At 38.3% G+C, this 14,403-nt stretch overlaps 1 protein-coding gene across 7 annotated transcripts in view; it reads left to right on the top strand.

Moving 5' to 3' along the window:
* The window catches only part of LOC125153756 (zinc finger protein 665-like), a 47,283-nt gene extending 33,832 nt beyond the window's left edge, over positions 1 to 13,451 (top strand). For 5 of the 7 annotated variants that reach the window (XM_047837249.1, XM_047837246.1, XM_047837248.1 and 2 more), the window contains exons 3-4: positions 4,592 to 4,745; positions 9,928 to 13,451. In XM_047837249.1, the coding sequence (XP_047693205.1) occupies positions 4,592 to 4,745; positions 9,928 to 12,224 (2,451 nt within the window). In that variant the 3' untranslated portion in view covers positions 12,225 to 13,451. Of the gene's footprint in view, positions 1 to 4,591; positions 4,746 to 8,750; positions 9,066 to 9,927 lie in introns of those variants that run through there. The other 2 variants (XM_047837250.1, XM_047837252.1) reach the window with 2 other exon arrangements.
* The last annotated feature ends 952 nt before the right edge of the window (positions 13,452 to 14,403 follow it).

Genomic DNA, 14,403 nt, shown 5'->3' with positions numbered 1-14,403 from the left:
CCATCACTGATTTTCTTCAGCAAGAACTGATGTTCTCTTTCGTACATATTTTCCAAACGTGCGTTTATATGTTGTAGCATGAGTTTAGAATATATTCTTCTGTAAGTGTATAATCCTATTTTATTCTGCAAATTGATATCTTTACATGCCATATGACTTGAAGTCGTTTTCATGAAAGTCAGCAAGAGATTACTGCTTTTTTAGATCCTCATGGGAGCATTCTCTAAATGAAGATAACATGGGTCCTTTACAACTCCTTACTGTTTCAAAGAATGCCACGGTGGCTGCTTCTGAGCAGGCCGACTTCACTACAGACTTCTAAGGATGTTTTAAGATTGTACATCTTTTAAGCATGATTACCAGGTTGATAATGGTCTTTCTGAGGAGGCACAGACATTCCACTTAGTAAATAAAGATTTTAAATCAACCGTCTTGACCATCCTCAGCTAAAGGAAAACGTGGAAGAGAACTAAAGAAGTAGAACAATGTTTCAACAAATAGAAAATATCAGTAAAGAGATAGAAATTATAGCAAAAGGATGGAATAGAAATGCTGGAGTTAAAGTATAAACACCAGAATTGAAAATTCACTAGAGGGTTCATCAGCAGATGGATAAAAAGAGTAAAGAATTAGTGAACTTAAACAGAGGTTAACTGAAATTGTCAAGTGTGAGGAGGAGAGAGGGGAATAAAGCTGAATAAAAGGGAATAAAAGAAGAAAAATGGCCAGAGGCCAAGAAACCTTTGGGACACTATAACTAATACTCCTATAAACGTAATAGGAGTTCTAGAAGGAAGGGCAGAAAGAATAATTGAAGAAAGGAGCTGAAAACTTCCCAAATTTATCAAAGAGAACCTACACGCCCAAAAAACTCAATGAACTTCAACTAAGTCCAATGCATGGAGATCCCTGGCAGTCACATAATCAGTCAAGTTTTATAAGATAGAGTGTGGAACGTAGCAAGACAGAAACAACTTCTCATGTACAGGGATTCTGAATAAGATTAATGGTCTGTTTCTTGTTAGAAACTGTGGAGGACAGGAATCCATCTCCTTTGGTAATAAAAGATTGAAAAATTAAAAAAAAAAAAAGCCGTATCAGGAATTCCTTACAAGGCAAACTATACTTCAAAATTGATAGTGAAGTTGAGATTCCTAGATGAACAAATGCTGAGGGGGTTCACACTTACAGACTTAGACTATAGGAAATGCCACGTGGAGTTCTTCAGGCTGAAATGGATAGAAACTAGCAGTACCTCAAAGCCATAGGAACAAGTAACGTTAGTAAAGGTAATTACATAAGTAAATATAAAAGCTAATTATTGTGTTTGTTTTGTAACCGATTTTTTCCTACATGTCTAAAGAGATAGATAAGTAAAACAATCAGAAAAATCTGCTCTTGAGTGTATGCAACATCTGTTCATATCTTTTATGAAGTAGTTTTTGACAACAGCATAAAGGGAGAATGTGTAACAGCATTTGTTTGTATGGCATTAAAGCTAAGTTAGCATCAACTGAAATTCAAATATTAGTGGTTTAATATGTAAGCTGTAATCCCCAGGATAACCACTCAGAATATAACCTGAAAACATACAGAAAAATAAATAGACCATCAAAATGGTATGCATGCACAGACACCCGAAGAAGGAAGGAATTATGTAACAAAATGTTAGCCATACAAACAGTAGATGTTAGAAGTAATTCTTATCAGTAACAACTTGAAAAGTACCTAAATTAAACTCTTCAATAAAAGAGAAAGGAATTTTTAAAAATGGTTCCACTCTATGTCTACATACAGCTCACTTTATTTTTCAAAGTATTTATTGATTGTGAGAGAGCGTGAGTGGGAGAGGGGCAGAGAGAGGGGGGGGGGGGAGAGAGAAATTCAAGCAGGCTCTGCAGTGTCAGTGCAGAGACCATTGCTGGGTTCGGTCTCATAAACTGTGAGATCATAACCTGAGCTGAAATTGAGAGTCAGATGCTTATGCGACTGAGCCCCCCAGGCACTCCGAGGCTCACTTTAGATATACAAATAGGTTGAAAGTTGAAGGATAGAAAAAGATATTTATGTGGATAGTAATGAACCCTAGCTGGATAGCTATACAGGTTTCAGACCAAATGGGCTTGAAGGTGTAAAATTGTTACCAAGCATGTTGAGACTCATTATATATTGAAAAAAGGGCAAATCATTGAGGAAGATAAAACAACTATAAATAATAGGTACATAGCAACAAAGCCCCCAAGCATTTGAAGCAAACATTGGGGAGATTGTTCTACTATACTAGTTGGAGCACTCAATGCTCCCTATTTAATAGTTGATAGAACAACCAGACATCAGTAATAAAGCAGTGAGCAACACTGTAAACCAGCAAGGCTCAGCAGACATATACAGAACAATGCATCCTGCAAAAACTCAAAAATTAGGGGTAGAAGGGAACTGGCTTAGTCTGAAAAAGCTTATTACTAAATTTCCCTGGCTAACCTCATATTCGCTCGTGAACATCTGAAAACATCCCTTAAAGCTGAGAACAAAACAAGCATGCCCCATGTTGCCGCTCCAACTGAGCACTCTACTGGAAGTTCTAACCAGAGAAATTACAGAAGAAAAATAAATAAAATGTGTCAAAATGGGAAAAGAAATCAAATTATGTTTACTTATAGTATGCATGATCTCCTCTTTAGAAATAAAGAATACTCATTCCTAGAGTGAATTTACTGAAGTTACAGAATACAATATCAACACTCAAAATTCAGTTGCATTTCTGTACACTAGCAGTCAACAAAGGGAGAGTAAGTCAACACTTCCATTTACAAGAGCAAGACATCAAATGGGAATAAATTTGAGTTTGAAGTTGTATACAGAGTGAAAACTACAAATGTTGGTGAGGGAAATTAAAACCTAAGTAAATGCCATGATATCTTGTGTTTCTGCCTTGGAAGACTGTAAAACGGAGAGCTCCCCAGAGTAACATAAAGAGTAATGCAGTCCTTGGCAAAACCTCAACAGTGTTTCTTGCTATATTGGGAATCGTGATTCTCAAACTCATATTGAATTGGTATGGACACCACATAACCAAAATAAATGTCAGAAGGAACAAAATTGGAGGACCTACATTTCCCAACATCAATACTAATATAGTTACGTGAAGTAATCAAAAGCATAATTGCACCAGAGGCTAGAAATATTGATCAAAACAATAGAACTGAGCATCCACAAGTAAACCCACACATCTTCAGTCCATTCCTTTTTTTAGAAGTGTGCTGAAAACAGACACTGGAAAAATAAAAGTCGCTTAAATGGTACTGACACATTTAGATATCTGTGTGAGAATGAAATTGAAACTACCTTGTGCCATGTAAGGAAATGAATTCAGATTTAATCAAAGATTAAGTGTAAGAGCCTAAACTATAAAAGTCTCACGTGAAAACATAGGGGGTAAGTCTTCATCACCTTCGGGTTGGCAGTGGATTTTTACACATGCTCCCAAAAGAAGAAGAGAACCAGACAAAGTAGATAAATTGGTCATCATCTCAATTATTCATGTCTGTTCACTGGAGGACATTATCACCTAAGTGGAACAATCTAGCAAATGGGAGGAAATAATTTGCCAACACATATCTACTAAGCATTTACAACCCAGAATATGTGAAGAACTTATACAACTCACAACCAACATACAAAGAACCCAACTTCAACAATGTTCAAAGGATTTTAATAGACATTTCTCCATAGAAGATACACAAATGAACCCAGCACATGAAGAGATGTTCAATGAAAGTAGTCATTATTAAAATGTAAAATCAGAACCACAGTGAGCTCTCGTTTCACATCCACTAGGATGACTGTTGTGAAACAAAAATAAAGATGTGGAGAAATTCGAATCATGACACGTTGCTGTAAAAATATAGGTACTGTGGAAAAGAGTGTGACAGAGTCTGAAAAAATTAAACCATGTGCCCTAGTAATTCCACTCCTAGGTATATAACCAAAAGAATTGAAAACAGGCATCCAAACACTTAACTTCTACTGGAACTTAGTAATATTAGCCGAAGGTCATAACTACCAAATGCTTTACAGTAGTTGAGTGAATATGGTCTACTCCAGTAATCGAATATTCTGCAGCCAGAAGAAAGGAAATGGACCACTGATACATACTATATCGTGGATGAGCCCCAAGGATGATTCTGTGTGAAAGAAGGCAGATGCAAAAGGTCACATTTTTGATCCCTTTCCTTTTACACGAAAAGATCCAAGATCGGTGAATCCACAGAGAAAAGCATTAGTGGTTGCCAGGGACTGGGCAATAGGAAGCACCTGTTAATGGGTAAAGTCTTTCCTATGGGGCTGATAAAAAAGTTTTGGATCTAGACAGAGGTGATGTTTGTGCAATATTTGAGTGCAATAATTGCCCCCTAATGGTATTTTAAAGTGGCTAATTTTATGTTCATTGTAACTCACTCAAAATTATCTTACACGGATCAAAGAACACTCACTCCAGTCAAGTCAGTCTTTACACATCTGTGCTTCTCTTGTCTTTGATCAAATAAGAACATGTTCCCTGTCCATTTGGTGAAATGTGTTTTCCTTTCAGGGACGGTTGACCTTCAGGGATGTGGCCATAGAGTTCTCTCAGGAGGAGTGGGAGTGCCTGGACCCCGCTCAGAGGGCCTTGTACAGGGATGTGATGTTGGAGAACTACAGGAACCTGGTCTCCGTGGGTGAGGATAACTTGCCTCCAGAAGTCGGTAGTTACTTTTTATGTCTGTGCTGTGCATTTTCTAATGAGAGCCCCTGTTTTGATCATAAGACTTCCAATTCCTGGTTCTTAAGGGAGTGATTGCAGCTGTTTTGATTGAGATTGGAAAGGGTTCCTAATGTGGCAAGTGGACTCTAACTTCCCTTTCCTTCAGAAGTTCTGCATTTCTGCTTGTTGATGTGGTTGCAGAACTTAGCAGTCAGAAAAGCCTAAGGGAGGGAACTGGTGATGAGGAGCCTTGGGTGTTCTGTGTAAGTGAAGAATCTCTAAATTCTACTCCTGAAACCAGCATTACATTCTCTGTTAACTAACTAGAATCTAAGTAACAATCTCGGAGTTGGGGAATAGGATCTAAAATCCTTATATTCTTAGCAAAGTCCAAGTTTGCTGACATCTTGAAAGATAAGGCTCAGAGAGAAAAACAGTATTTAAAGTAGGAGGGAAAAAAGGAAACCTCGTGGTGAATTTATTTAAATCTCTGATTCTGTGGTCTTACCCTTGTGCCTTTGGTTAAGTGGTTCTTGGGAAAAACCCAGATGTCTGCACACCTAAAATAATCCTTAAGCACACAGGCACTCATTTGAGTAATTTTTGAAATATGTTTCTACACCACTTAAAATGAATATCCTTTCTTGTTTGCTGAACCAAGAGCAGGGAATTTGTTCTGGAAGAGCCAAGCAGATCATGTTCTGTTTTTCTTGATAAACGAAAATCTGTTCTTGAGCTGAATATCATCTCTGTTTTGGAAAAAGAGAAAGAGACTTGGATAGTGGAAAGTGAAATGAAGACAGAGGAACATCCACATAGTGGGCAATGTATTGGGGTGTGAGCACAAGTGAGAGCTCAGATGAGCAGAGAGGAAGCTGCTCCAGTAAATATCGTTTGGAAAGAATCTGTGAGAAAATACAAGTTTATTTCTTAGGAACTTTCAAAGGAAATCCACCTCCACCCCCCAAACATTTCTCAATCTGTTAAATGTGAAGAAATTTAAACTTCCACTATTATACCTACAACCCTGTTACCTAGCCCCTCCGACCATACTGGAGCCGTGGTTTGAGAGGGACTGGGATTGCTGTCCCTACGGAGTCTTTTCTCTGATCCCTCTTGGTTCTCATTCCATACAGGTCAGAGGTGAGGCCTTTGTAGTGCAGATCCCAGGATGTATTCACTTTGCATTTCCACTTTGTATCCTTGGAGAACTTCTCAGGAGACACAAATATTATAGCATCTGTCTAATAAAGTAGATAAAAGTCTGTGTCTTTCCTCGGCCATCCTGGCTTCTGAAGATCACTGCCTTGTGCATAAATTGGGCATAAGTCACGATGTGGATAATTCCAAAAGTGAAAAATCCAGAAGTAGATGTAGTGTAAATACAGCTCAGCTTGGTGATATCTCTATATCACCAAGATTTTCTATAGGAAAAACATGTATCATTCTACAGATGTTTATTGCATTCCTGGTATACTGTAACTACCATATTGATTTTTTTGGTTTTGTTTGTTTGTTTTAAGAACTCAAGAGGCAGCAACAATTTTTGATTTTAAGTAATTTCTACAACCAGAGTGGGGTTTGAACTCAACTGCAAAGTCAAGGGTTGCATGGTGTACTGACTGAGCCAGACAGGCAGCCCTCTTTTTTGTTTATTAACCTTTTGATCACCTTCACCCATTTCTGCTCACCTACCTGCGTGTAGCAACCACCAATATGTTCTCTGTATCTAATGGGTTTTTGTTTCTTTAAGATTGCACACATAGGAGCAATCATACTGTAGTGGTCTTTGACTCATTCCACATAGCATATTGTCCTCAAGGTCCATCTCTGTTGTCACAAATGGCAAGATTGTATTCTGCTTAGTGGCTAGATAATATTGTGTTGTATATACACATCTTTATCCATTCACCCATCAACGGATACTTAGATTGTGTTCGTATCTCAGCTGTTATAAATAGTGCTGCAGTGAACATCAGAATGCTCCTGTCTTTTCGAGTTAGTATTTTTGTTGTCTTCAGATAAATACCCAGTAGAATTGGTGGATCACACAGTAGTTCTCTTGGCTATACCTGAATCTCCACCCGTTGACAACATGTGTTGTTTCTTGTCTTTTTACTAACGGCCATTCTAATATTAGGTGTGAAGCGATATTGTGGTTTTGATTTGCATTTCCCTGATGATGAATAACGTTGAGCATCTTTCATGGTCCTGTTGGCCATCTCTAAGTCTTTGGAAAATGTCTATTCAGATCTTGTGCCTATTTGTTAAATTGGGTTATTTGAGCATGCTTTAGGAATGTTTTAGATTACTAGTCCATTATCAGATGCATGATCTGCTAATAGTTTCTCCCGTTCAGTAGGCTGCCTTTTCATTTTGTTGAAAAAGTGTTTCTTTGCTGTGTAGACATGTTTCAGTTTGATATAATTCCAAACGTTTTTGCTTTTGTTGTTTTTTCTTTTGGTATTGAGAGTCAAAAAACAAAAGCAAAAGTCATTGCCTAGACATGTTTCAAGAAGCTCATTACCCCCTAACTTTTCTTTTCTTTTTTTTTTTTTTTTTTTTAACGTTTATTTATTTTGGAGACAGAGAGAGACAGAGCATGAACGGGGGAGGGTCAGAGAGAGAAGGAGACACAGAATCTGAAACAGGCTCCAGGCTCTGGGCTGTCAGCGCAGAGCCCGACGTGGGGCTCGAACTCATGGACCGTGAGATCATGACCTGAGCCGAAGTCGGCCGCTTAACCGACTGAGCCACCCAGGCGCCCCCCCTAACTTTTCTTAATAGGAGTTTTATTATTTCAGGTCTTAGGTTTAAGTCTTTAATCCATTCTTAGTTAACTATGGTGTCAGATAGTGGTACAGTTTCATGCCTTTGCCTCTGGCTGTCCCGTTTTCCCAAACCATCAATTGTGCTTTCCCCTTTTGTATAGTCATGTCTCCTTTATTGTAAATTAAGTGACCATGTGTGTGGGTTTATTTCTGGGCTGTATTCTGTTCTGTTGATCTATTTGTGTATTTTTATGCCAATACCATACTGTTTTAATTACCACAGCTTTGTAGTCAGGGGGTTTGAAATCAGGGAATGTGTGCCTCCAGCTTCGTACTTTGTTGTCAAGATGCTTTGGCCATTCAGGATCTTTAGTGGCTCCGTAGAAATTTTAGGATTTTTCACTTTAGTGGGTATGTTTTCATGTGGACAGAAATTTTCCACTTATTTGTATGAATACCAAAGAGTGGGACTGCTAGGTTGTATTTAAGGGCACATTTAGTTTTGTAAGAAAGTGCAAACTGTTCCAAAGAGGAGTACCATTTTACATTCCCCCCAGCAATGAATGAGAGTTCTTATGGCTCCACATTCTCACTAGTATTTGGTGTTAGTGTTGTGGATTTTGGCCATTCTCATAAATGTGCAGTGATATCTAATTGTTACAACAGATATTTTCCTCGATTAAAGTTATGACTTTTCTTTAATGTTTGTTTACTTTTGAGAGAGAGAGAGGAGGGAGGGAGGGAGCATGAGCGGGGTAGGGGCAGAGAGAGAGAGACACAGAATCCGAAACAGGCTTCAGGCTCTGAGCTATCAGCACAGAGCGTGTTGTGGGCTTTTGAAGTCCTAAGCCTGCAATCATGACCTGAGTCGATGTCAGACACTTAACTGACTGAGCCCCCCAACTGATGCTATGGTATTCTTTAAGAATTTGTGGTATCTTGAAAACATATTTTTTAAGTTCCTGTTTAGTCCCAGAAATATCATTAACCTGATTTGCCATAGGTTTTTCTGTAATGATACATTATGTTGGGGTGCTTGGGTGGCTCAGACAGTTAAGGATCTGACTCTTGATATTGACTCAGATCATGAAGTCACAGTATGTGAGTTTGAGCCCTGCATTGCACAATGCGCTTACAAGCTGGAGACCTCAGGGGAATTTCCCCCCTCCCCCCTCCCCCACCCCTCCCCCTTTTGCAAGCTCGCTCCCTCTAAGTAACAACCTTAAAAAGCATTCTAGTACATGTCTCCTGGAACATGTATACATTATGTAATTCTCTTGAGTATATACCTAGAAGTGGAATTCATGGGATAGTTTGATAATTTTTAGAGCAAATACTGAAAAAGATACAACTGTACAGTCTTCCTATAACCCTGTCTCCCTATTGAATGTTTTCCACCTTTGCTTCATGCCCATAGTTGCGTTCCTACAGAATGTGTCCGTATTATACCTTTTGCTGAATGTGTTTTCTTTTTCCCCAAGGTCCTGCATTAAACTTACACCACAATCATATTCCCATAAATGTGCAGGCACAAGCCCTGTCCCCACATGGTCAGTTACTTCTTATGCTTCATTCTTGCTTTTCTGAATCCAAGTCCTGGCCTTTCCTCAGATGTTTCATTGAGCTAAACAAACCATCCTCGTATATCCTGGTACATTAATTTTGATCAGCAAAGCACCTCAGTTTACACAGCACCTGACTCCCCTGTCCCCTGTACTGCAGAAGGATCCCTATTCATACAGGGGAACATGCGTATGAATTGCTCAGGACAGCAGCTTGATCTGGTGGTTAATTATACTGTGTGTTTAATAATGTGTGAACATATGTTGAGAGAAACAAGATATTTAAAGACTCTGTATGTTACAACCTACATATTGATAGATCTAGGAGGTTAAGTTAATAAGTAACCATAGTTACACAAACTAGTAGTCCCTGGGATTCTAAAGCAGTTTTTCTTGGAGACATAAAAACAGGATTTACATTCCATAAGGAACACATACTAGGAGGAATGAAAGATTCGTTGAGCATCACTGAAATATGAGATATTGGGTTCAGGTAAACACATTTTTATAAAGACTAAGATTTAAGGAAGATAGACATCTCTATGATTTTCATGCACAGTTATAAAATAACCAGTGTGTAGATGGGCTCTGTAATCACGAAGTGTCATTTAATTATCCAGTTATGTGTCCAAAAAATATGGATAATGTAAAATGTTTTTCGAAAAATTACCTTAAAATCAGAGAAATTGTTAATATGGAAAACGTTATAAAAAGAGAACTCAAAAACATTGTATATGACAAAAGTGTTTGAAGACCATTGTTGACTAACTTCCTTTATTTACTATAATTATTTAGGTGTGTAATTATTGAATTTAGTATAAAATATTTACCTTCCGACTCTATTTGATAGGAAGCCTTTCTGCTGGATTTGCACTCATGGAATTGTCACCAGTAGAGGACATTTATAAAGAAGTATTATACCACTTAGTGATATTGGAGAGAAATGAAAGCCATGGCATCAAGGATTTTGGTCTCAAGGAAGTCTGGGAAAATAGGCATGAGTTTGAAAATCGGTGGGGAGATGATGCAAGAAATTACAAAGAAGTGCCTTTGACCCATAAGAAAAATCTCACTTGTAGGAAAGATCAGCCACTTAATCAGCCCTCAGTTACTCTTCCTGAAAAGCAGAGTGTTTCTGTGAGAAAAAATACCTACCAGTATGTCATGAATAATGAACCATTCATCAGGACTTTGTTACAACAGGACAGTAACGTAAGTGGTTCTGGAAACCAGTACATAAACTGCTTGGAAAATAGAATTGGATTAAGTTTGCAGGCACACCTGGATGAGCTCCAGAGGTTTCACAGTGAGGAGAAAATGTATGAATGTAATCCAACTGAGAAGTCTGTCAGCAATGGTTCCTCAGTCTCACCACTTGAAAGAATTCCCAGGGCCCAAAACATTTGGAATAAATCTAGGAAGATTTTTCATTTGTTACCTGCACAGGCCAGGAGAGCATGCACTAGACAAAAATCTTATCAATGTACTGACTGTGGGAAGGATTTTAGCAAAACCTCAAACCTCATGAGTGATGAGGGTATTCTTTCTGGACAGAGACCTTACAGATGTAATGCATGCAGCAAAGCCTTTGCTGAGCGTTCAAGCCTTACTCAAGATAAAATCCATAGTGGAGAGAAACCTTACAAATGTAGTGAGTATGGCAAAGGTTTTAAGCAGTGCTCACACCTCTTTAGACATCAGAGTACACATCCTGGAGAAAAACCACACATATGTGATGTGTGTGGCAAGGCTTTTATCAGAAGCTGTAGGCTTAATCAACATCGGAAGATTCACACAGGAGAAAAACCTTATTCATGTAGTAAATGTGATAAGGCTTTTCGCACGCGTTCTCATCTCTCGGGTCATGAGAGAACTCATACTGGAGAGAAACCTTACAAATGTACTGAGTGTGGCAAAGCCTTTACCGATGGTTCACATCTTAGTCAACATAGAAAAATCCATACTGGAGAGAAACCGTACAAATGTAATGAGTGTGCCAAAGCGTTTACCCAATCTGGAAACCTTACTAGGCATCAGAAAATACACACTGGTGAGAAACCACACAAATGTAATGTGTGTGACAAGGCTTTTATCCAAAGTTCAAGCCTTATAGCACATCAGAGAATTCATACAAGACAAAGACCTTATAAATGTAATAAATGTGATAAGGCTTTTATCAAACATTCACAGCTTTGCAGACATGAGAGAACTCATACTGGAGAGAAACCTTACAAATGTAATGAGTGTGGTAAAGAGTTTACCCAGTATTCACGCCTCTCTACTCATCAGAGAGTCCATACAGGAGAGAAACTATATAAATGTAACGTATGTGGCAAGGTCCATAGTAAAAATTCAAACCTTGCAAATCATCAGGATATGTATACTGGAGGGAAACCTTACAAAGTCAATGAGTGTGCCAAAGCATTTTCCCAATTTGGAAACCTTACTAAGCATCAGAAAATACACACTCGGGAGAAACCACACAAATGTAATATGTGTGACAAGGCTTTTATCCACAGTTCAAGACTTATGGCACATCAGAGAATTCATACAGGAGAAAAGCTTCATAAATGTACTAAATGTGATAAGGCTTTTATCAAACGTTCAGAACTTTTGCGTCATGAGAGAACTCATACTGGAGAGAAACCTTACAAATGTATTGATTGTGGCAAGGCCTTTTCATGTAGTTCACATCTTACTCAGCATAAGAAAATCCATACTGGAGAGAAACCGTACAAATGTATTGATTGTGGCAAAGCCTTTGCGATGCGTACACGTCTGACACAGCATAAGAGAATCCATACAGGAGAGAAACCTTACAAATGTAATGAATGTGGTAAGGCTTTTACCCAACGTTCACACCTTTGGAGTCATGAGAAAATTCATACTGGTGACAAACCTCACAAATGTAATCAGTGTGGCAAAGCCTTTACCCAGCCTTCAAAACTCACTAGACATCAGAAAGCCCATACCGGAAAGAAAACATGTAAATGTAACATATGTGGCAAATTCTATACTACAAATTCAAACTTTGCAAATCATCAGAGAATCCATACTGTTGAGAAACCTTATAAATGTAATGAGTGTGACAAAGCGTTTACCCAATTTCAAAGCCTTACTTATCAACAGAAAATACACACTGGCTAGAAATCACACAAACAATATGTGTGTAACAAGGCTTTTATCCAAATGTCAAGCCTTTTGTCATTTCAGAGAATCCATACAGGTGAAAATCCTTGTAAATGTACTAAATATTGTAAAGCTTTTAGCACAAGTTCAAACCTTTTTGGTCATGAGAGTACTCATACTGGAGAGAAACCTTACAAATGTAGTGAGTGTCGCAAAACCTTACTGAGTGCTCAAATCTTACTCAACATAAAAAAATCAGTACTGGGGAGAAACTTTACTAATGTAATGAGTGTGTCAAAGCGTTTACCCCATTGGGCAACCTTGCTAAGCATCAGAAAATATACACTGGCATAAACCACTCAAATGTAATGTGTGTAACAAGGCTTTTATCCAGTGTTCAAGCATTATGGAAGATCAGAGAATTCATTCAGGAGGAAAACCTTTTAAATGTAATAAATGTGGTGAGGCTTTTATCAAATGTTCTCACTTTTGGGGTCATGATGGAACTCATACTGGATAGAAACCATACAAATGTATTCAGTGTGGAAAAGCCTTTATGGAGCGTTCACATCTTACTCAATGTGAACCTAATATGTGTGGCAGTGCTTTTATTCAAAGCTCAAGCTTTGGGAAGCATCAAAGAACTCGTAGGAGAAATAAACAAATGAGCAAGTGTTCAAGACTTGCTCAGTATCAGATTTCACCATGGAGAGGAACCATATGAAACTAACATAAGTAGGAAAGCTTGTAACCAGGGTTCATACCTCACCTGATAGAATAGAAGCCTCTGAAAGAAAGCACACACTAGGAATGTATGACAAGGCTTATCTAAAGTTTCTTATAGTTTGGGGAATGTAATTTCTTCTAGAGAGAACCCTTATAAATAAAATGAGTGTCATCTGGGTTATAAAAAGTGTACAAGTTGGGGATGGGTTAAAACAGGTGAATGGAGTTAAGAGGTACAGACTTCCATTGATAAAAAAAAAATACACAACTTTGTGCTTTGTGGTCTAGAAAGAATTCACATAACATGGAAACCATATAAATGTGTCAAAGTCTTTACGTCAGCATACACCAAAGAATTCTTACTGGACAGGAACATTAAAGAGTAATGAAGGCGATAACTTCGCCAATTCTTCAATGGACTACAATTTAAAACTTCCTGCTAGGGGGACCTCGGTTTGCTTTGACAATTAACCAATCTTAGGTGTTAAATTCCAGAAAATAAAAAGTATTTAAAACTCATGAGATGATGTGTGTCAATGGAATAAGTATATATGTGGAAAGACCTAATCATATTCCGTTGAAATCTTTTTATAAAGATTTTATTGTCAGGGCACCTGGGTGGCTCAGTTGGTTAAGCACCTGACTTCGGCTCAGGTCATGGTCTCACAGTTTGTGTTCAAGCCCCATGTCGGGCTCTGTGCTGACAGCTCAGAGCCTGGAGCCTACTTCAGAGTTTGTGTCTCCCCGTCTCTCTACCCCTGCCCTGCTCACCCTCTGTGACTCTCTGTCTCTCAATAATAAATAAATGTTAAAAAAATTTTTTTTCAAAGATTTTATTTTCCTCTGTACATCCAACATGGGGCTCACACTCAGGACCCCAAGAGCAAGAGTCACGTGCTCTTTTGACTGAGCTAGCCAGGTACCCCTATAACTTTTTTTACTCAATTATTTTAGGTTTCTTGACACTGAATTATTGATGACTTGTAACCTCAAGTTTGGACTCCACTGATGTTATACTTCAATTTTACGCATTTCATTTGTCAAGCGTAGTGGTGGTCTGAGAGAAAGCATTGGTAAGGTGAAGGGAACCTCTTTCATTGGGGGTGCTTAGCCATGCGTATATACCCTGGAAAAGCTAGGATTCTAAGCTTAAGATAAAGTGTACTATACATTTGGAAGCATAGGGAGTGGCAAGGAATAAACCTAACACTGATATGTAAATTGTCATGTTTTCTGAGGTCATGGCCCCTTCTCTGGATTTGATGGTATGATTGAGTTCCTTTGTTGATTATTATAGGAGAGAATTACTCTGTCAGATAGATGATCATGAAATAGTAGGTTGGGACATGGAGAAAGAGATTTTCTTTTTTTTTTTTTTTTTTAATTTTTTTTAACATTTATTTATTTTTGAGACAGAGAGCATGAATAGGGGAGGGTCAGAGAGAGAGGGAGACACAGAATCTGGAACAGG

This window comes from Prionailurus viverrinus, chromosome E2 (genome assembly GCF_022837055.1).
Source record: "Prionailurus viverrinus isolate Anna chromosome E2, UM_Priviv_1.0, whole genome shotgun sequence".
Classification (NCBI taxonomy): domain Eukaryota; kingdom Metazoa; phylum Chordata; class Mammalia; order Carnivora; family Felidae; genus Prionailurus; species Prionailurus viverrinus.
Note: the sequence above shows the minus strand (reverse complement) of the source record. Positions and strands in the feature narration are given on the sequence as shown.